This window comes from Lepidochelys kempii, chromosome 4 (assembly GCF_965140285.1).
Source record: "Lepidochelys kempii isolate rLepKem1 chromosome 4, rLepKem1.hap1, whole genome shotgun sequence".
NCBI classification, from domain to species: domain Eukaryota; kingdom Metazoa; phylum Chordata; order Testudines; family Cheloniidae; genus Lepidochelys; species Lepidochelys kempii.
In genome coordinates, this window is record NC_136383.1 from 58,446,751 (window position 1) to 58,469,772 (window position 23,022).

At 44.2% G+C, this 23,022-nt stretch overlaps 1 protein-coding gene across 2 annotated transcripts in view; it reads left to right on the top strand.

Annotated features, from left to right (window-relative positions):
• The first annotated feature begins 8,735 nt into the window (after positions 1 to 8,735).
• Positions 8,736 to 23,022, top strand: part of FHDC1 (FH2 domain containing 1) — a 50,984-nt gene continuing 36,697 nt past the window's right edge. The window contains exons 1-2 of one of the 2 annotated variants that reach the window (XM_073341375.2): positions 8,736 to 8,897; positions 16,094 to 16,718. In XM_073341375.2, coding sequence (XP_073197476.1) covers positions 16,239 to 16,718 — 480 coding nt within the window. In that variant the 5' untranslated portion in view covers positions 8,736 to 8,897; positions 16,094 to 16,238. Of the gene's footprint in view, positions 8,898 to 10,657; positions 11,088 to 16,093; positions 16,719 to 23,022 lie in introns of those variants that run through there. The other variant, XM_073341376.2, reaches the window with a different exon arrangement.

Sequence of the window (23,022 nt, forward strand, 5' to 3'; positions counted from 1 at the left end):
TCCTTTCTCTCCCTCTGGTAGAGAGGGCTGAATTGAGCCTAGGTCTCCTGTATCCCAGCTGAGCACACTAATCACTAGGCTATGTTATAAGTTGGCTGCTGCTACCCTCTCCTCCTCCTCTTACCATTACATGTGAAGCAAGGCAGGAACCTTAGTCATTACTGCAAGACATGAGTTATATGCCTAAACCTCCTGACTCCAGGCAGCTGGTTTCAATTCATGGATGGCTAAGCAGAGATAGGTGCCTATCTCCAAGAGAGGGGCAGGACTTTGCCCACACCATTGTTGTGGGCATGTCCCATTGGCTAGCTTAGGTGGCTCCCTACCTACTGTGCTGGCTTTCATGGACTACATTCTTATGTCTCTCTCTCTCCATTCATTGTATAGGGAGTCAAAAAGCCTAACTTGGATTATTGGATTCTAGTATTGTTTCTGTCATTTTCTAGGTGCCTAGAAGTTAGGCACCACAAGGCTCAGTGTTGAAACCCCTAAACCCTTTCATAGATTCCACCCGTAGTTCATAATCTCTCATCTTCAATTTTTAATGTTAAAATGCAGCTGGAGTTTTAGATAGACAACTGCTAAGATTGTAAGTTAATTATATCTGATTATTAGTCAAAAGAACATCTTTTATAATCTTTGGAAAATAAGAACATTGGGAAATCACCAACAAGAGCTAGAAATGATGTAACATATATTTTTACTATAATTATAATTGAACAGTTTGTTTCTGTATGGACAGACCATACATATTTCATCGTGTCTCAGATTTTAAAATTACTGCTTGCTACTTGAGAAAAACAAAATAGTTTATCTGATTTATATAATTAAGATTTTCATCTGATGGAGTTATACTATTTTGTTATTTGCATTTTCAAGAAGCCAAGAGGGCAACTAGTATAGTCTTAACAATAAAAAAAATACTGCTTTTTAATGGAAATGTTTTATTATATTTTTTTTATTATTAAATCAGCAGAGAACTCCTTTCTCTGTCTAAGGAAATTATTATTTTATTTAAACTAAACATTCTAGAGCAAGAATGCAATTCCTGTTCTCCCCCCTGCAAAAAAAAAATTACTATGAAAAAAAAATCTCAAGAACTGATCAGTACTTTCAAATTTTTAAAAATATTGAACATGTTCTTATCAGGAAAAGGAAAAAGGGTATTCAGAAAATACTGCCCTGAATTCTCTGATGGGGTACATAGGTAGAATTCCACTGAAAGCAGTGGAACTGCATGTATTTATGCCAGCAGAAAATGTGCCCACTGTGGTTTGTCTTAGGTCCCAATCCTGCAAACACTTATGCACATGAGTAGCTTCACGAACACCAGTATACTCATTGAATTCAGTACAAAGGCTCCCCCATCCCACAGAGGCCAGTGACATTTGGAGGCAAAACTAGGTATGAATATTGGTGCAGAGCCAATTTTCAGCAACAATTAACTGTTTATTGTATCATTTTCCTCCCATCCTTTGACTTATGTATGGGGGCAGAGACTGTCTTACTCTTTGTCTTTACAATGACCAACACAATGGGGCCCTGAGCCATAGTACCAGTTTTACTCAGTAGGATACAGATGTGAGCAAAAGTTATTCATGGATATACGTGTTTGCAAGATCAGAGCCTTATTTTGTAAATTTGTTTTGGAGAGACAAGGTTGAAAAATAATAACTGTCTTCTAGTCAGTGTATTTTAATGAGTATAAAAGGTGGGGAACCTATTTTTTCCTCTGTTTACAGCTTTCAGATGGCAGCAAGTAGGGAAGGACAATAGTAATATTAGTTGAGTATTGTAGCAGAACAACCCAGACAATTGCTAACTTTATTTTAAATTGTGCTGAAGTCCTTTTAAAATCATGACTAGTACTTTAGGGCTTGTCTACGAGGGGAAATTTACCAGTATGACTCCCTTAATGGCATTTATTCCAGCATAAGGATGTCCATAAGGATTATAATGGTGTGTATGTATACACCTGCTCCCCGCCCCAGTACATTTCCCCAGACAGATAAGCCCTTGGAGTGTTTTTCAAAGCTTGGGATTGTGAAAATTCCTCCCATCCTAGGAAGCACCTCCTAGCCCAATAAGATACAGCTTGATCTGAGTCTGCTTCTAATAACTGGTTTTGAGAATTTATTGACATGCCTGTTTTGCGTACCGACTTTCTGACGTCACTGAAATCCTGGGTATTGACTCAGTGGGGAGGAGGTACTGAGATGGGAATGGAAAGGGTGATGCTTATCTGGGAGCAAGAATGGAGTCTGTAAAGGCTTCATCTCCAGAAACACACTACTTTCTCAGGGCTATGTTGAGTTTGTTTAGAGAAGGCTTTTACCTTGTTTCTATATAAATAGTTACAATGACATCAATGTTGGCAATAGCATTTAACAAAAGATTAATCCTCCTGCACAGATTATTTTCTCCCATGACACACTTTCCTCTGATAAAGTGGGATAAGTGATTCCCATGTGTGATCAAATGGGTAATAGCTTTGTTTTAGGGCAAGCCTGCCCTGTAGCCCGCCGTACTGAGTTAGTGCAGCACTGTATGTTCTCCTTGTCTCAGTTTCCCTTCTCCGGAAGCCAGTAACTCCACTTCGGGCACTCATGATGCTTGACTCAATAATACTCTCCTCAGGGCTTGTTTATGACAAAACCTCATACAAAGGGGGGCAGAACAAAGAGTCCAAATAAATAAAAGATGCCTCTGGCTTTGAGAGTTCCTCTGAAGCCTGCCCTTTAGGTTCCCTTAGGGTGACAGTCCTGATTTTGGGGCTTTTTCGTATATAGGCACCTATTACCCCCCACCCCCATCCTGATTTTTTACACTTGCTATCTGGTCACTTGAGGTTCCCTTCCCAGTCCTCTCAAGCATTCTATGTCAGTCTTTGCAAAAAGAAAAGGAGTACTTGTGGCACCTTAGAGACTAACCAATTTATTTGAGCATGAGCTTTCGTGAGCGACACGAAAGCTCATGCTCAAATAAATTGGTTAGTCTCTAAGGTGCCACAAGTACTCCTTTTCTTTTTGCGAACACAGATTAACACTGCTGTTACTCTGAAATATGTCAGTCTTTATGTCTCTCCTTATGGTGGGAGTCCCCAGTCCTCCTGGGGGAGCTGGGTAGTTCAAGCAATTATTACTTTAGGATTACCTCTCAGTCTCTAGTCTCCTCCTTATAGCAGGAGCTCCCAGCTCTCCTCCTGGAGCTGGGCTGCAATTTGTTTCCCTCAACTGGCCCCACTTCGTCCTCAAGTTCAGAGGGTTTTGTGGTCACCTCCTGCTGCTATCTACTCCCTGCTAACTCAGGGCCCTGCAGGAAACTTGTTATTCCCTTTGGTGGCTGCAAGCAACTGCCCTGCTACGTGGGAGAAGGCAGCATTTATTCTTGTCCCTTTCTCCCAGCTTATCCCCAACTGGTTGAGGGGGGAGCCTTGCCCTTCCTCTCTGCAGTTCGTTGTATCTATAATAGACCGTTTAACTCTTAGTCCTTGTCTACACTATGAGTTTAGGTCGAATTTAGCAGCATTAGATCAATTAACCCTGCACCCATCCACACAACAAAGCCATTTTTGTTGACTTAACGGGCTCTTAAAATTGATTTCTGTACTCCCCGACGAGGGGATTAGCGCTACAATTGTCATTGCCGGGTCGAATTCGGGGTAGTGTGGATGCAATTCGATGGTATTAGCCTCCGGGAGCTATCCCAGAGTGCTCCATTGTGACTGTTCTGGACAGCACTCTCAACTCAGATGCACTGGCCAGGTAGACAGGAAAAGCCCCGCAAACTTTTGAATTTCATTTCCTGTTTGGCCACCATGCCAAGCTGATCAGCACAGGTGACCGTGCAGATCTCATCAGCAGAGGTGACCATGGAGTCCCAGAATCACAACAGAGCTCCAGCATGGACCGACTGGGAGGTACTGGATCTGATCGCTGTATGGGGAGACGAATCCGTGCTATCAGAACTTCATTCCAAAAGACGAAATGCCAAAATATGTGAAAAAAATCTCCAAGGGCATGAAGGACAGAGGCTATAACAGAGACCTGCAGCAGTGCTGCATGAAACTTAAGGAGCTCAGGCAAGCCTACCAAAAAACCACAGAGGCAAATGCCCGCTTGGGGTCAGAGCCCCAGACATGCCACTTCTATGATGAGCTGCATGCAATTCTAGGGGGTACCCCTACAACTACCCCACACCTGTACGTGGACTCCTGCAAGGGAGTCTCACGCAACAGGGATGAGGATTTTGGGGATGAGGAAGATGATGATGAGGGGGAGGTTGAAGATAGCGCACACCAGGCAAGCGGAGAAACTGTTCTCCCTGACAGCCAGGAACTGTTTATTACCCTGGAGCCAAAACCCTCCCAAACCGGGCTCCCAGACCTTGAAGGTGGAGAAAGGCACCTCTGGTGAATGTACCTTTGTAAATATAATACACAGTTTAAAAGTAAGCGTGTTTAATGATTAATTAGCCCTGAAGACTTGGGATGCATTCGCTGCCAATACAGCTACTGGAAAAGTCTGTTAACGTGTCTGAGGATGGAGCAGAAATCCTCCAGGGACATCTCAATGAAGCTCTCCTGGACGTACTCCCAAAGCCTTTGCAAAAGGTTTCTGGGGAGGGCAGTCTTATTCTGTCCTCCATGGTAGGACATTTTACCATGCCAGGCCATGTAGTCTGGAATCATTGCATAAGAAAGCATGGCAGTGTATGGTCCCGGTGTTTGCTGGCATTCAAGCAACATCTGTTCTTTATCTCTCTGTGTTATCCTCAGGAGAGTGATATCATTCATGGTCACCTGGTTGAAATAGGGGAATTTTATTAAGGGGACATTCAGAGGTGGGTGTTCCTGCTGGGCTGTTTGCCTGTGGCTGAAAAGAAATCATCCACGCTGTTAGCCATGTGGTGAGGGGAGGGGTAAAGCGATCATCCCAGAGAATTGGGTGTGTGTGGGGGCTTAGTTGGGTTTGTGCTGCACGTTAACTCGAAAACATCAGCCCCTCCTTTTAAATGGCCAATGTGTCTTTTTCAATTTTACTCTCTCTTTTTTTCCTCCCACAGCTGCAAATGTTTCAATGCTGCAACTAGCATCTCCGTCCCAGAGGCTAGCTCAGGTAAGAAGGTGAAAAAAATGCACTCATGATGAAATGCACTGAAAGAGCTCAGCAGAATGCGTGGAGGCAAACAATGGCAGAGTTCAGGAAAGCAGAAAATGAACGCGAGGACAAGAGGGACGCCCGAGAGGATAGATGGCTCGAGCAACAGGAGAGATGGTGGCAGCGTGATGAGAGGAGGCAGGATGCAAGGCTGTAGCTTCTGGAGGATCAAATTGATATGCTCCGGCATATGGTTCAGGTGCAGGGAAGGCACGGACCGCCACTGCAGGCCCTGTGTAATCAACCACCCTCCTCCCCAAGTTCCTTAGCCTCCTCACCCAGACGCCCAAGAATGCTGAGGGAAGGGGGAGGGGCCTCCAGGCACCTAACCACTCCACCCCAGAGGGCTGCCCAAGCAACAGAAGGCTGGCATTCAATAAGTTTTAAAGTGCTGTGTGGCCTTGTCCTTCCCTCCTCCCCCACCCCTCCCGGGCTACCTTGGCAGTTATCCCCCTATTTGTGTGACAAATTAATAAAGAATGCAAGAATTTGAAACAACAATGACTTTATTGATTTATTGCTAACTCTGATTTAACTCTAATAAAACTCTGATTTATTGCTGGTGATCGAAGCGGGGAGGGGAGGGTGGTTGGTTTACAGGGAAGTAGAGTGAACCAAGGGGGCAGGTTTTCATCAAGGAGAAACAAACAGAACTGTCACACCATAGCCTGGTCAGCCATAAAACTGGTTTTCAAAGCTTCTTTGATGTGCAGCGCACCCTGCTGTGCTCTTCTAATCACCCTGGTGTCTGGCTGTGCATAACCAGGGGCCAGGAAATTTGCCTCAACTTCCCACCCTGCCATAAACGTCTCCCCCTTACTCTCACAGATATTGTGGAGCACACAGCAAGCAGTAATAACAATGGGAATATTGGTTTCGCTGAGGTCGAACCAAGTGAGTAAACTGCACCAGCGCACTTTTAAATGTCCAAATACACATTCTACCACCATTCTGCACTTGCTCAGCCTACAGTTGAACTGCTCCTGACTACTGTCCAGGGTGCCTGTGAATGGCTTCATGAGGCATGGCATTAAGGGGTAGGCTGAGTCCCCAAGGATAACTATAGGCATTTCAACATCCCCAACAGTTATTTTATTGTCTGGAAAGTAAGTCCCTTGCTGCAGCCGTTCCCACAGACCAGAGTTCCTAAAGATGCAAGCATACCTTTCCCGGCCATCCCATATTGATGTTGGTGAAACGTCCCTTGTGATCCACCAGTGCTTGCAGCACCATTGAAAAGTACTCCTTGCAGTTTATGTGCTGGCTGCCTTGGTGCTCCGGTCCCAAGAGAGGGATATGCGTTCCATCTGTCGTCCCACCAAGGTCAGAGAATCCCATTGCAGCAAAGCCATCCACTCTAACCTGCACATTTCCCAGAGTCACTACCCTTGATAGCAGCAGCTCAGTGATTGCGTTGGCTACTTGGATCAGAGCAGCCCCAACAGTAGATTTACCAAATTGATTCCCGGTAGCTGACCGGTAGCTGTCTGGCATTGCAAGCTTCCAGAGGGCTATCACCACTTGTGAACAGTGAGAGCTGCTCTCATCTTGGTATTCTTGCACTTCAGGGTGGGGAAAGCAAGTCACAAGGTTCCATGAAAGTGCCCTTATGCATGCGAAAGTTTTGGAGCCACTGGGAATCATCCCAGACCCGCAGCACTGTGCAGTCCCACCAGTCTGTGCTTGTTTCCCGGGCCCAGAATCGGCATTCCATGGCATGAGCCTGCCCCATTGCCACCAGAATGGCCAAATTGCCAGGGCCCGTGCTTTGAGAGAAGTCTGTGTCCATGTCCTCATCACTCTCATCACCGCGCCGCTTGCCGTGATATGGCGTCTGCAGGAGAGCAGAGTTGCAGGGGAAACGGTGGTTGGATGACCAGTTTTGCAGACCTACTCCACCGTCTGCTGCCAGGACAAAACAGCTAAGTGGGTTGCATGCTTGCCATGGTATGGCGAGACAAGAGCAGCCGAGCAGAGTTGCAGTGGAAGCAGCGGACGACGGTCATATAGACTAGGACCTGCGAGGTGGATTCATAGGACCAGGAGAGCAGAGTGGCAGCGGAAGTGGTTGTTCGTTGACAACGGTTTGCAGACCTACTGCACCGTCTGCTGAAAGCAGTATGGCGCCCGCATGGAAAAAGGAGCGAAATGATTGTCTGCCGTTGCTTTCATGGAGGGAGGGGCAACTGATGACATGTACCCAAAACCACCCATGACAATGTTTTTGCCCCATCAGGCATTGGAAGCTCAACGCAGAATTCCAATGGGCGGCAGTGATTGTGGGAACTGTGGGATAGCTACCCACAGTGCAATGCTCCAAAAGTTGATGCTAGCCTTGGTACTGTGGACGCACTCCGCTGACTTAATGCGCTTATTGGGGACACACACAATCGACTGTATAAAGTTGCTTTCTAAAAAATTGACTTCTATAAATTTGACCTAATTTCATAGTGTAGACACAGAGCTATGACGGGGGCAAGGTGGATTGACCAGTAGTCAGTACTACACTTAGGTCAGTAGAGATGACCCTGTCACGTGCTGTCACAGAGGAATTTATTTAGACAAATGCCCCAGTCCTACAAAGAAGCAAGTGTTTAATTGTATACATTATGCATTGTACCATTGATCTCGTTGGATTACGCTATTACTCCCACTACATAAAGTTAAGAATGTGCATTATTTTTGTAGTATTAGGACCTATATCATTATTCAAAATTACCAATTAGATATCCAAAGATACAACCCATTTATTTCCCGCTGTTTGTAATACATTGTATTATTTTGTCTCAAGTGAATGACCAACAGTTCTTCATGATCATTTATTAGAAAATTTAGATGCAATCCCGTTCAGACTGCTGTATCTGCAGATATTTGAATTTTGCAAACAGCAACATTTATGGAGAAAAATAAGAAGACATCTTTTAACTCCACAGAAATCAGTAGACATGGGGAAGTTCTCGAAGGCCAGAGTGGGAAAATGATAGAAGTTTCATAAAAATCCCAAGCACATAAACAAAAGTCCCTTTCTGAACAGAACCAAAGGGGTCCCGTCTCTGTCTTCATTCTGTGAATAGTTTCAGTAAACTGGCCATGCCATCCAGCAAACACTTACACACTTGTTTAATTAGGCACCTGAGCAATCCCACTGCAACAGAGGAACTATTCCGGTACCTGAAGTTAAGCAGGTACATAGGTGTTTGCAGGATGGGGGCCTCGGTGTATGAGTAGTGTCCTTTCCCTGTAAATGACATTGGTTTCGGCCAAGCCACAACCTTTGTGTCATTATTTCTTCCTGTCCTTCTTTCCAAAGCAATAGCTCCTGGGATAGAAGAACTACAGGTGCAAGTGCAAAGCATGGGCCTGACGCTGTACTACTGAAGTCAGGGGAGAGTTTCACCACGGACTTCAGTGGGAGCCTGATGTTGGTCAGGGAGTGGAGAGAAAATTTAAAACCACCCGGCTTTACTGTCCCTTTGCTGGAGAGACGAGAGTAGCATTGTCACCTGAGGCAGCCCCGCCTAGTGCTGCGCCTGCGTGTTACCTCCTTCTTCCTGCTGCCTGGCCCCGGCTGCAGGGAGATGGGCGGAGGTGGTGGCATTCTCCCGGATTCCCGGGGAAGAGCCCAGCGGCAGACCAAGGCAGTGGGGTGTGGGAGAGAAGAGGCAGAGCGCATTCACCGGGCCCCTGCGGAGGGGGAGAGGGGCCGCGGGGGGATCCGTGCGGCTGGAGGCAGAAAAGGTAAGTGGCCCTGAGAGCGGGAGCAAGGCTGTGACATGTGAATAGCGCGACTGAAGCCTGCGTGTGAGTGGATCATGTATGTTGTTATAGACATGGGTGTTATTCACAATGCAGTTCCCCACCACTGGGGCACTGACACGAGGGGCCAAGGGAAGGCTGCGTTATGAAGAGTTGTCGCGCGAGCCGCCTTCTCTTCCGTGCTTTTGCTGAGCGAGGTTGGGACCCTGTCGCCGGTTTGTTCGAATTCATTGCTTTCGCGGTGGCTTTGCCCAGCCTTCCGGCCGGTCTGTCCAGATCATCTGGACCTGAGCTGCTGGGGCTCCCCTGGGAGTGCTCGCGCCTGGCTGGGTGATGAAGTGTCGGGCTTGGGCTCGGGAGCCGTGAGACCTCGCTTCTCGTGCCGCAGGATTAACAAGAAGTCATAACACAGCCATAAAAATCCCCCTTCCTTCTACTGCAAATTAAAATCGATTTTTCTCCCTGGAAAGAAGAGGAACAATCTTCAACACCAAGACAATCTCATTGTAATGTAGATGCCGGTTCTGTCTTTTCCAAGGGCCTCACCATATAAAAAGATTAAATATTTGCACCACTGTGCAGGGGCTTTGGCACAATTTGTACAGTGGGGGTCCTGAGAGCCATTGACCCAAACTGTAAACCTTGTATATGATGGAAGTCACTTCAAGGCAGGGGTGCTCCAGCACCCCTAGTTCTAGCACCTGTGTCACTGTGACTTTACAGGAGTCTGAAATGCTGTTTTTCTGTGCGCAGCCTGGTTCCTTGCACCGGATCGTATATTTACTGCTGGCTTAACTCCCTACTCAGTATCTTCAACTTCAGAGGGGGGATGGACATTAAAAGTAAAGGCAGGTCCATGCTGCACCCTTGCCTTGTGGGGAGCGATCCTGGTCGCCTGTGTTTCATCTGCAATTGTGCGCCACTGTGAGTCCCCTGAAGTTGAAGAAATGGGAGGAGGGTACAGCCCTCCCCCCTCAGCTGCAGATCGAGACACGGATTGATGGGCCCCTGATTGCGTCGTGGTCTGTTCGAGCTTTCACGCGGGTGTGTTTCTCTTCACGCCCTCCCTCAGTGATTGATGCTGGAAATGCTGTCGTTTGCTGAGCCGCAGCCATGGTTGCGAGTCTTTCTGCTCCCGGGTGAAATGGGGGAGGCTGGGACGGACTGAGTTCGCAGCCTAGGAGCCAGGGCAGCGCGCGAGGCTAGAGGGGAGAGACGCGGCGGCTGTAGCCTGCCGGGGGAGGAATCCCTCCTGCTGCTGCGGGGGCTCTGGGGACTGAGATCAGTTTAGGGCATGGAGAGGCAGCCCCGCCCTGGCTGCGCAGGGTGCCCCGAGGAGCCAGGGACCCCACCCTGCGGCGCCCCCGGTCCCCTCTGGGCGGAATGACAGGGAGGGCTTGCCATAGATCCGGCGGGGCTTCCCGCCCTCCCGCCAGGTGCGGCGGCGCTGCCCAGCCGCGGGCCGTGCGGGAAGTGGGGGCAGGCGGCCGTGCTGCACCCGGCCCGGGGCGCCTCGCTCCTTGCGCACGCGGTGGGAGAGCGCAGAGCTGCGAGAGGCGACAGCAAGGGCGGGGTCCCTGGATGGGGGGCGGCTGGGGCAAGAGGAGAGGTGCCCTGAGCCGGGCAGGAGCGGAGGAAGGGGGGGTTGCGAGGAGAGGGCGCTTGCTGGGTGTGGGGAAGGGCGCAGCTGCTGGCCGCCGGGTTTTCTTCCAGCTGCCGCACTTGTTGTGGAGGGGAGCTCAGGCAGCATCCCCCTGGGCGGAGGGAGGGGACGCGCCGCAGCCCGCCCCACCTCACCCTCGCCCCGGGACTGAACACACTCAGCAAACTTGGGCTCTCAGTAGGGTTTCTTTAATTGCCTCTCTCAGGATCCGCCCAGAGAAGCCAGCGGAAGCCGGGAGAATGAGGTAAGGAAGGGGGGTTAACCCTTTCCTCTCTGGGCTGCAGCTGACCGAGGAGGAGGAGGAGGAGGAATCACCCCACGGGATACACTTGCTGTAATTAACTGAATCAAGTCACTGCTATTTCCCGTATAAGTGTGTGTGCGCAGGACAGAATCTAGCCGGGCAAGCAGCCTACCTCCAAAACCAAACCTCAGGTTTAAATCACTCTGATAAAGTGTCCCGAGGTCTCCAGGACCATGTAGTTCGACCTTCAGTTAAAGACCGACCTGTAAGTAACCAATTTTTTACTGCCCCTTGGGTGGTCCTCTAAGGCAGCTCTGTGTGTACACATACACATGCCTTTTTATCTGCATAGAGGACAAAACTTTTTGGCTTATTTTTCCTCAATCAGAAATCAAATATTAACACTCCCTCTTTTACCACCTTCTAAAAGTATCTTTGGAATCAAAAAGGCTAGCTTTTAAAACTATGATGTCTTCATTTTGTCTGGTGGCCATTGTCTTTATTGTCTGTTTTACTCATGCACTGAACTAAAAGGGGCCTTGTCTTTTTCAGTCATACTTTTAAGGGATATGTTTCAGATGAGCATTTTCTCAGGGTGTGTTCAATGGTCATCTTCTAAGCTGTTGTGATTAATATGAGCCTTTCTTCTTGTGGCAGGTTGGATTTCTAGTTATACATGCCAGTGTTTTCTGTTGCTGTAACTGTGGTTAGCAACTAGTTGCTCCATTTACTTCATTGTAAAGCTATTGTTGAGATCCAGACATCTAAGTATTGTGGTGAGGATTGTGGTGTGTGAGCACTCAAAGGCAGTGCTGTTTTAGTGTGAGTTTGGGAGATATTTTACAGAGAAATATATTTGGTAGAGAACAGGAGGTATGGACTAAAGGGAACAAATATGAATTTCTAAAAGTCACTGTACACTGAACATTTCACTTGTTAATTTGTGTATGCAAATATAATATTTTGCGTCTCTTTCAAATGGCAGTTACTTTGGTTGGGAAACAACATTTTTTAGAATGCTTGTCTTCTGAGCTGGGGAAAAGCTCCTTATTGCTCTCCGTCTTTGAAGAATGGTTATGGGTGAAATTCTGTACAATAAAATCATGAGTGAGACAAAAATAAAATGCTCCATTTAATTAAAATATTTGGTGTTCCTTTCCTTTGAAAAGTGTGATCTGCAGATCTGATAATATTCAATATGTGTACAGCAGTGTCAATATGAACATTCTTAAATGTACTAAAGGCATCACTTTAAAACCGTTTTGCTGCTCAGACTGATTTGGATGTAACAAATGTGCAAAGATGCAGATTATAATGTTGGAAGTCTTTGAGTGTTGATCTCCCATCTTCTCCCCTTCTACCCTTCCTTCTAAAATTTCAGCTCCAGTTGAATTTTATCAGATTAAGTGTTTAGGGCACTAACCTACTCCCAGGGTATTTTGGAGTGGGACTTGCTCCCTAGTTATGAGTGGGAATTGCTCTCGTCCCTCCCTCTACTTCTTGCAAGGGCTAGGGGACACCTGCTGCCACCAATAAGCTGTGCAGACAGTGTCGCAGTCTGCTTGAAGTGAGCTGTAGCTCACGAAAGCTCATGCTCAAATAAATTGGTTAGTCTCTAAGGTGCCACAAGTACTCCTTTTCTTTTTGCGAATACAGACTAACTCGGCTGTTACTCTGAAAGCAGTCTGCTTGTTTATCTCTTCCCCCACCCACATTAGTGGCTAGTATTATGGTGCATCCACAAACTGATTCTTTGAGAGAGGAATTTTGACATTCCTCTGTATCTCAGCCTAGTAACTAGGGTACTTTATGCTTCTGTTAAGAGCAGGTGATCTCCTCTACTTGACTGTGCTTATCTGTGGAAAAACAATAGCTGAATGCTTGTGTGTGTTTTGTAGTTTTCCTTTCACACATTCATTCCAGACTTCTTTTTCCCCCTCCATCCCGGTTATGGGAAAAAATTAAGTTTATCACTGTTGCCATCATCCAAAGCTGCATGAGGTACTGGTGGGTTTAAAATGGTCTCTATTATTAGGTTTACCATTACTCGCTGGGCTTTTCCCCCGTTCTATTTATGGGCTTAATCTTACAGAAGTGGAGAGGAGACTCTTTTGTTCCCTGTTAATTCCCCCAAGGAAAGGCAATAGAATGTATGATTCACTTCCTTTTTGGACCATCCATCTCCTATCCTCATCTGTAAAGCGTGTAACAGCTGTTGCAACACTCCTGCAGGTCAGGGGAATAAGAGGCTTCATTTGGGATTATGTATAGCTATTCAACTGATTAGAATAGGGTACAAGCCTCAACATTTGGATACAAAACTCAAACCAAAGTTGTGGGGTGGGGGTGTTTCTCTGGGGCCTCTAGCATAGGTCCCATTTCTAGAAATGACCAAAACATTTGCGGAGGTGTAGTGCTTTTGATAGAATTCTACTTTGGGATAGAAAGCTGTGTATTCAAGGGCTTTGCCCAGTGATGAAACTTAGTGCTAATTAGTAATGCAATCTGTTTGACTTTAATATTTCATCTACAGGAAACAATACCTTTTTTTCTGACTTCTAATAGTGCTCTAAAAGGAAGTTAAAAGCCCATGGCACTCTTCAGATGGGTCAGTCTTTGCTCTGTTTTTGCCAACATTTCCTGTCTCAATAGAACAGGTTCTAATGTACAAGACTGTTTTGAGCTGTTAATGAATACATAATAGGTATTAGTTTTCCACAGCATTATGAGTATCCAAAATTAAAGTTAGCTTGAATATACGTAATATATAAAAATCAAATATCTCAAGTTTTAAGAAATCTAAAGGCTTTACTCAACAGCTAGAAGTTGTATGCTGAACTCTTTTTTCCCCTACAATACTTTAATCCAGTGGTTCTCAACCAGGGGTACACAGAGGTCTTCCAGGGGATATATCAACTCACCTAGATCAGTGTTTCTGAACCTGGGGGTTGCGACTCCAAGATGGGTCATGAGACAGGTTTAGGGGCATCGCAAGTGCAGGGCCGGTTTAGGGGGTGGCAAGCAGAGCAATTGCCCAGGGCCCCATGCCATTGGGGGGCCCGCCGTGAAGCTAAGTTACGTGCTTCAATCCCAGGTGCTGGGGCTTGGGCCTCAGACTCCGGAAAGGGGTACACTAGTCTGGAAAGATTGAGAACCCCTGCTTTAATGTATCTGAAGTTCTACTCTCGTGTGGTTAATGTTGGGACATTGATGAAGCAGCACTGTTTGATTAGGATTATTTACCAGTTCTTCCTAATGCATCTGAATTTATTAGAAATTTCCACTTCTTGTGTAACACTCTGAGAGTTGAGACAAACTCTGATGCGTTCAGTCTCTATATAGAAGATAGCTGACTTAAATTTGAAGCACCTCTTTCTCAGATCCTTTTTCTCTCTTTTCCTTCCTCCATCAAAGTATCCTCCTCAATGCTTCAGAGCCTGTATTTTCTGGGTTCCCCACGCTCATGAATACTTTCACTACTTCAAGAGAGTGAAATGAATATGACTAGTAAATTTGAAGTAAATATCTGGTTGGCTGCTGCCCACAAGATTCCAAAAAGCACTGGTGAAGTTGACTGGTGTCTTATGACTTTTTCCACTGAAGTCAGTGGAGCTATGTCAAGTTACATCAGCAGAAGATCTGCCACATGGCTTGTCTCTGTAACTTTTTATCTCTGTGAATGTATGCTATAATGGTTCATATCTGGCAGCGGTGAAGGTCTCTTTTTCCTCCCCCACCTTGCCAGTATTTTTTGTTCCAAAATATTAAGTAATCTGAATTGCTGTTAATTATGTATACGTTCTGTCAAATGTGAGGAACAATGCCAAGTAGATAAGGCTAATTAATAAACAAACTTTTGTTTAGTAGTAGTCTTGCCCAAGTGCATTGCTGTAACTTTTTTATTAGATTTCCTATTACCATTCTTTGCCTGGTACTCCTTCTTCAGTCTCCATCTAACTTTGCCTGTGCAATAGATACTACCACTCAATTTGGTAGTATCTATCTCTGATTACAATGCTGTTTAACCACATCCTCCAGTAAACATGTAAAGGGATTAAACAATAGCATTCTTAGTTGGGCCTTGTTTTTGAAACTTTTTAGTCTGATGCGTTCTCAGGGAAAATCTCTAAAAAGTGTAAATTCGTTCATTAATACGAGTGACCTGACAAACTTTTAAATTGTGCCTTTGGAAAAAAAAAAAACCTAACTAGTTTTAAAATCGCTGCCACCAACATCACCATTTGCTCCGCCACAGTGGTAACATAAAAAAAAAAAAAATGCAGTTGTCACAATAACTTTGAGCTACCAGATTCTCATCTAGACATACAAGTTTTCTTAAGTAAATATTTTCAGCTTTGCATGTGCTTAGAGCTTAGGCTATGTAATTTTATTATTCCAATTTTATATCCCCCCCCCCTTTTTTTTTTGGATCTGTAGTGAGACATGCTTATTGAGGTAGCTACAGTAATCTAGATACCTGAGTGAATTATAAAGACACATCCTAATAAAACTGCAGTCTCTCTTCTAGTGTGTAAATTTTGGTAAATGTATTGTAACTTGACCATTAATGACAATGACAAAATGTAGATGCTAGGTTTTTTTAAGATGCATGTCTGTGGTCAGTAACCATAAATATTGCACAGTTTTATTAAGAATCCAGGGTTTTGGGACTCTGTACACTTTATTAATGAAAACTGCATGAAAAATATTAGGGCAAAAAAGCCATATGCTACATAGTTGAACAATCTGGGATAATTCATTGTCTTGATTCACTGTTGAAGGGGAAGCCATTTAAAAAGCTTCAGGCAGAGCTTTTGTCAATATATAAGTACATTCTAACTCTGCATATTGAAATATGTATAATGATATTTTTAATCTAAAATGAATAGTTGGAATGTGTTCCGTTTGTTGAAATGGCTTGGGATAAATATTGTTTCTTTAGAAATTATATTGAATCCAGAATAGGTGTTTCAGTAACCTCTGGTCTCTCCAGAGGCACTCAATGCTTTAAATTTAAAGTTTTTAATTTTATTTAAATGTAATGCCCCATAATTAGCTGACATTTTATTGTGGATGTACATAAATTTTACAAAATTAGGCCCTAGAGAACTTTGTTTTTCAGAAAATCTCCCATCTAGATTAAAACTTAAAATGACTAATGATTGTTTTATATTGAATTTTGTGTATTTCCCACTAATACATTGCTACCTGTACCAGGGAAAAAATCCAGTCCCTTTGATCTGAATTTCACCATTGTGTTTTTTGTTGTAGGTTGCGAAGATGGTTCAGGGCTGCTGCATTGTTTTCACTTCAGGCAGATTAGAGTTTGAAAGTGTCTGACACAAATTGCTACTCCATTGCTCAATGTTTCAAGGAGACCCAGGGAAGTACGTCTCTCCTCATAGGAGAGACTAAAATGCATGTTATGAATTGTGTCTCCTTGGTCAATGATAAAGAAAATGGGGCTATATCAGTTGCAACTGGATTAATGATTGAAGATCCGACAACAGAACAAGTGCCACCACCTCCTCCAGCACCCCCGTTGCTGCCACCATGTTCAGTCACAGGTGCTGGTTTTTCACCTCCGCCACCTGGGGTGCCGCCGCCGCCGCCGCCGCCTCTTCCTCCAGGACCAACCCCACCAGCTCCGCCACAGTTTATAAATGGGCATGGCCCCCACAGCAAAAAAAAACGGATGCGGAGTTTCTTCTGGAAAACAATTCCCGAAGAGCAAGTCCGCGGTAAAACAAATATCTGGACTATTGCTGCAAGACGGCAGCAGTTCCAGATTGACACAAAAACAATTGAGGAGCTTTTTGGGCAGCAAGAGGAAACCAACCTTCAGGGTCCTAGGAGGCGAACTTCAAAATCATCATTTAAAGATACTAAAGAAGAGGTAAGAATTCAGAAGTAGCCCAACATTGCTGTGTGTGTCTCTCTCTGTTATTCACCGTAATGTCTTAGAAATTGATGTGAAATCTGACCAGCTGCCATTCACCATATGTTTTCTTATCACTTTGCCCAAAAAACTTGCAGAGCATAAACTGTTAGATTTATGCTTTTATTTAAAGATACTTGTTCGTGAAAGGCTGGTTCTGTTATTATGTTATCTCAATAAAGTCCCTTAATTTGATCACTGGCAAAAAATATTATATTTGAGGAAGAAAGAATGTGTCTCCAGTGATTACTATAGATTCTGTCTGGCTAGCCCTTGATAAATCTTCATTTCTGGGCATGGATTACATGAAGAGTACAAATACAGTAATTTACACGCATTATTTTATATGCACAACTGCACCATGTCCTTGTCTTCCTTTTCAGTTGCTACTTTTGAAAGCACGCACTTCAAAGAGTTGTTAAAGGGATCTAGTAGGCAGCATTCCATTAGTAGTAGTTCTGAAGGGCAAAAGTAAATGATGTATCTCGAAGGAGGATAAAAGAATCATCCTAACACAAATGCAGAAAGACAAAACTTTGTTCTTAATGTGACTGTTTGGAGACAATGTAGGGGAGAACGCGTAAGTATATGAGTGAAACAACAAATGTTTTTCTTAGGGCTGGTCTATGCTACCACTTAAGTCGATGTAACTTGCGTCGCTCAGGGGTGTGAAAATGACACCCCTTTGAGCGACACAAATCACTTAGCATGATGAGGACACCATTTTATGTCAGCGGGATGTGCTTTCCCACCGAAATAGTTTCCGCCTCTCACGGAGATGGAGCAATTATGCTGACAGGAGAGCACTCTCCTGTTGGCATAGCATATCTTCACCAGATGTGCTACAGTGGTGCAGCTTTACTGATATAGCACAGTAGTGTAGACTTGCTCACTGCATCTGTTACTAATTTTAGATCTAATTTAAGTTGTTCCCCATTTATCAAGTTCACCTTCTTAATACTGGGCAATAGAAATAGAGTAGTTTCATTTTCTGGTGCAACAGAAAATCTGGTTTGGGGGTCATGTGGGGTAGGGGAGAGCATTTCCTTCAACTCTGTAAAGGAATCTTAAGAGTCAAACATTTTCCAGTAAACCACTTAGTAGCATTTCTATTTTGTTCTTCTTCTTCTTCTTCTTTTTTTTTTTAAACTCTTACAAACAACCTATGTTTTTTTGGACTAAACAGCTTGGAAGTGTTTCTATTAAATGTTTGCAAAACTGGAAGTAAAAATGCAAATGTAAGTACTGGTAGGCAGAGGGAATTTACAGAGAGGAAATGTTAAATATGCATAAAGGACCAAAGAATGGAACGAATATTAATTCAAGCACCAAATAAGAGAGACTGCTGGAAATGTATCTGCTTTTGTATCAAACTTTAGTGAGGAAAATTAAAAAGGTGTTAGAACTGATTTAAAACATCATACATTTGTAACTTCAGTAGACTTGAAAAGGGGGTGTCAGGATAAAGTTTAAACAAATGTGCAGATATTAGAAAAAGGAAACTAATTTCTTATGAACACTAAAGAAATAGACAAACAATGGAGATCTGGTTACTTCATTGTGAACAGGTTGGGGGGGCACATGATTTTAAAAAAGCAAATAAAGCTGCTCTTTAAAGGCTTCCATGAGGAATTTTTACATCAAGCAAAGAGTGGAATAATGGATCTCTGATTATTAAGTATCATGAATGATGGGATAATGAGCATCAGATAACATGATTTCTCAAATTTCTAACAAAAATTCATAGCTTTCATTAATATAATAACAAACATGATGCCCCTAGGAGATATTCCAATTGAGCAAAATGTTGATTCGTGAGACTTTCTTTGAAATGAGAATACTGCAGCCTTTAATGGAATCATTTTGGCTTAGAGGTGGTATATAGCTGCTTATGTGGTGTTTTGAGTATTTTTTTGATCTTCTCCTATCTCCTCCGAGATGCTGAGGTCTTACAGCTCTTTTTTAACATTAATGGGAATTGCAGCTCCTATATAAAATATTGTAAGACTGCAGTATTATTTAGTGCAGAAAAAATTCATGGCTTTGTCCATGATAGAAGATGAAATCTGTTTTTTAGGTGTTTATATTCCAAATAGGTGGAGAATTGTGGGTTGTTGTGTTTTTTTTATATGATGGATGAATGATAGCCTTTTTATTGGTGTGGATGCCAAGTAGGGCCGAATAAACCTTTTGTGGGCCCACACCAAACATATTTGTGGGCCCCCAAAGGGCCTGGTGCATGGTGGGGCATGGTGCAGGGGGTGGGAGTGTCGGTCCCCAAAGCGAGGGGTGGATGGGAGCAATGGGGCACAGTGCAGCAGGGGCATCCCCATTCCGCCCAGCCCAGTGCAAGGGCACTGTTTACAAACTGGCTGCTGCCAGATGCACACTGGCCTGCTTGGCCCTGTGCTGCCGGAGTGCCTCTTCCGCTCAGGGGCGTGCCTATGCCGTGCCACATTGCCTCCCCACCCAGCACCCCCTGACCCCTTATGCCTGGAGACTCCCCCACAGACCTCTATGCCCAGCACCCCACCAGACCTGCTATGCCCAGAGATCCCACCACCACAACTGCAGTTGCCCTGCACGCTATCACTCCTCACCCAGTGCCCCCCTCCAGTTCCCATAACCACAACTGCACAGTGCCCCCCGAGGCTCCCCTATGCCCAGTGCCCCAAAACACTGAAACCTCTCCCACCCTCCATTGCCCAGTGCCTGCTGCCCCTCACTGTCCTGCGCCCCCTGCCAGACCTCCCAGAGACCCACTCCCCCATGCCCTGCCACCCAGCCGCACTCAGTGGCTCTGCTGGGAGGTGACCTTGTCTGCTGGGCTGAGTTGGTAGCACAGCCAGGGCCAGTCCTAGGGTGGAGATTGCTTTGGTCCCTCCGGAGCGGTGCAATCAGCCAGGCCATAGTGGGAGCAGGGCCTGCCCTGGCCAGGCTCCATCAGGACCCACTTGTCTGGCGGAGCCTGGCCGAGCTCCCTGCACTGCCTCCCTCCCCGCATTGGCCTGGCCTCTGCACTGTTCCTAGCAGCTCAGCCCTTGGGGTCCGTTTATTAATCAGGATAAAACCAAGTCCTTGGCCATTACCATCAAGCAGCTTCCAGCTCCGGTTTGTGACCAACTCCATATTAACCTGTTCAAACGGGACACTGAGCAGGTGGCAACTGTTAAATACTTGGGAAGCATCACAGACCGTGCTGGAGGATGTTTGAGAGATGTGGACGCTTATGTAGCATCAGCCAAGTTCCGGTCCTGTCAGTGGCGTTTGGAGACATTGCCACATCAAGCTTGCTTTGAAGCTGTTGCTCTATAGAACCAGTTATTCTAACTCTTTTGTACCACAGTGAAGTGTGGGTGCTGAGGAAGGCTGAAGAGCACTGGAGTGAATTTTTTAATCTTGCCATCTTCATCAGATTTTTCATGTTAAGTGGCAGAACAAGATCAGCAATGAGGATATTCATAGTCCAGCAGTTGCCTCCATCAGTACTAATTTGGTTTCAGTGGCTTTTTTGGTACGGATGTGTTAGGATGGAAGACCAGTGAATTGTGAAGCATGTTTACGAAGAAATGCCACTACTCAGCCAGTGACCACATGGTCACCAAAAGTTCTGGCAATATAAGATTGCCAGTGGCTGACAGACTGAACATCCAGACGAATTATGTTAAGAACCTAGCTAGAGATCAATCTGGATTGTGCTTGATCTGCAAGGAGGTATGTTCTCTTGGGGTTTGCCTTCATACTGGTGATGAGTGTTAGTGGGCTTCACCAGCAAAATGAGATTTGAGGAGGAATTTGAGGCAAAAGGGTCAAGGAAGATGAGGGTGGAGAAGAAGACTTGAAACTTGGCTAGAAAAGGTGAGATCTGCTTTGGCAGAGGGGATGGTTACAATCCACAAAAAATTCTCCAGTTGAGATGATGTATCAAATGTTGTTAGTAGTGGTCAGTGCTGGAACTGGCAATAATTTTAGTAACTTTATAAATTATGTGGAGGAATTGGCATATGTTGTGTTGACCAGACTTTGCAGATGATACCAATACAGGAGGTCTGACACAAAGAGACGATTGAGGCAGACTCCCGAAAAACTTGAAGTAATTAGGTTGCCTCTTGTTATTCCTCCAACATATGAAAACATGCTAAGATGCTGAAGTGCAGGGGGCTGGACTGGTTGACCTCAAGGTGTCTTCCAGCCTTACATTTCTGTGATCCTACTATTCTGTGCCCATGGGCAAGAAGAAAACCGAAGGAAAACTCTAACAGGGAAATGGATGGATGTTAGGAATGCAGAATAAGGTTTAGTGCGATGACATGTATGTAAAAATAGAAGTTATATTAGCTCCATGTACAGAGTTAAGGGCCAGTGTTTTAAAGTGAAGAGCAATTTGTGTGTGTGTGTGTGCGTGCCAAATTTGAGACTTTCACAGGATTTTTCAGAAAAGAAGCCCCCTTTAAAGAGTCTTAAGGTGAACACACAAAAAGTGAGGAACCCAAAATTACAAGTTGCTTAGGAAAATCTTGGTCAAAAGTTTTAATTGAAAAATCGAACAATGAGTGTAAAAAATCATATGCAGAGCAGTGAGAGCTAATATACTAGGCCCTATAAGAAAATGTGACTACTGAGGCTCTGTTGAATTTTGATTTTGTACCTAGCTTGTGGTCATGCAATAACTTTGTACTGCGCTGACACTGAAAGAGTAGTTATATATGTTCTCTTTAAGGGAAAGAATAAAAACAATTAAATTGGTTCACCAATTTCCCTGATGCACTGAGCCAGATTTTCTGTAAATTTGTGTAATGTCATGAAGACAATGAGGCTATATTGGCTTAAACAGTGAGGATTTGGCCTCCTGCATACTGTGTATTTAACTGTACAGAATTGTGTACAGTTAAATACTCTAACTAAAAAGAATACAAAGAGTAGCACGTAAGATATAAGAAGGTTAAGAACTTGTATAGCTTACACAAATGGAGAGAGGGATCTTAGATCTGAACAAATTATTGAACAAGCTATAAGGACTGAATGAGACTGTGTTACAGGATTTAAAGAATGGTAATTTTAGATTAGAAGTGAGCAGAACAATTGGAGAATAGAACTGCAATCTAAAAGGTCATTGAGGGGTACCTTCAGTGAAACATTTGAAAGGAGATTAGATAATGCACTGGGGAACGATAGTTTAACCTGCAATAGGTGCTGGGGCTTTCACTTATTGAACTGTGTGGGCCTCTCAGCTCCCATGATTAGAGGAGAGAGACTGAGGTGTACCCCCACTGTTTACATTTGCTAGGCTGGTAGGAATTCTGGCTAGCAATAATCTAATTTAAAAAAAAAACCCAAAAACTCTGTATCACATTCTTTTAGACTTGTAATGAATTTGAATCAAGAAGAGAGGGAATTTCAAAGTTCTGGAAAATATTCATATCTACTTTTTTTTTGGGGGGGGGGACATTTGGCAAATGAGATTGTCTTGGATATGCAGTATTGTATAGGAGTATGCTGGAAGCATACTAGCTACATCTGCATTTTTATTTTCACCAGCTGGCTTCAGAACTTGACATATTTGGTACTTTTTCCTGATGTTCCCATTGCAAATGATAGTGGTTTTTTTTTTCTGATACTTTTGTTACTGAGTATAATATATCTGTGCAACTGTCAAACACAGTGTGAGGCCATTGGAGCCCTGTACATCTGTGTATTTGGAGTTGTTTGTGGCAGCCAGGTGACAGTGTTAACATGAAACAATTCTCCTGTGATAGTAAATCTCAGTGACTGTTTTTTATGGCTGTTATCTCCAAACTTGCAGTGGTAAAATTGTAATTTTAATGAAATGAGGTGATATAATTCACTCAGAAAATTGCTAACTTTTCAGATTCCTAGTTTTGTTCCATTAGGACTTGGTGCAATTTTTTGGTATTAAAAAAACCTAACTCATTCTTTTGATTAGAAAGAACTTTAAAAATATAGGAGGAGAAAAAAAGTACACTCCTTTTTTGGTTGGTTTTTAGAATTACATATAACAAAATTCTATAACAAATCTGTGGCTTTTTTTTTTAAAAAAAACCAAACAAATGCCAAGAGAACATATTTCCTTGCAGGTCAAGTGCAATCCAGGTTGATCTCTAGCCAGGTTCTTAACATAATCCGGCTGGATGTTCAGTCTGTCAGTCTTTGGCAATCTTATATCGCCAAAACTTTTGATGACCATGTGATCACTGGCTGAGTAGCGGCATTCTTGGTAAACATGCTTCACAATTCACTGGTC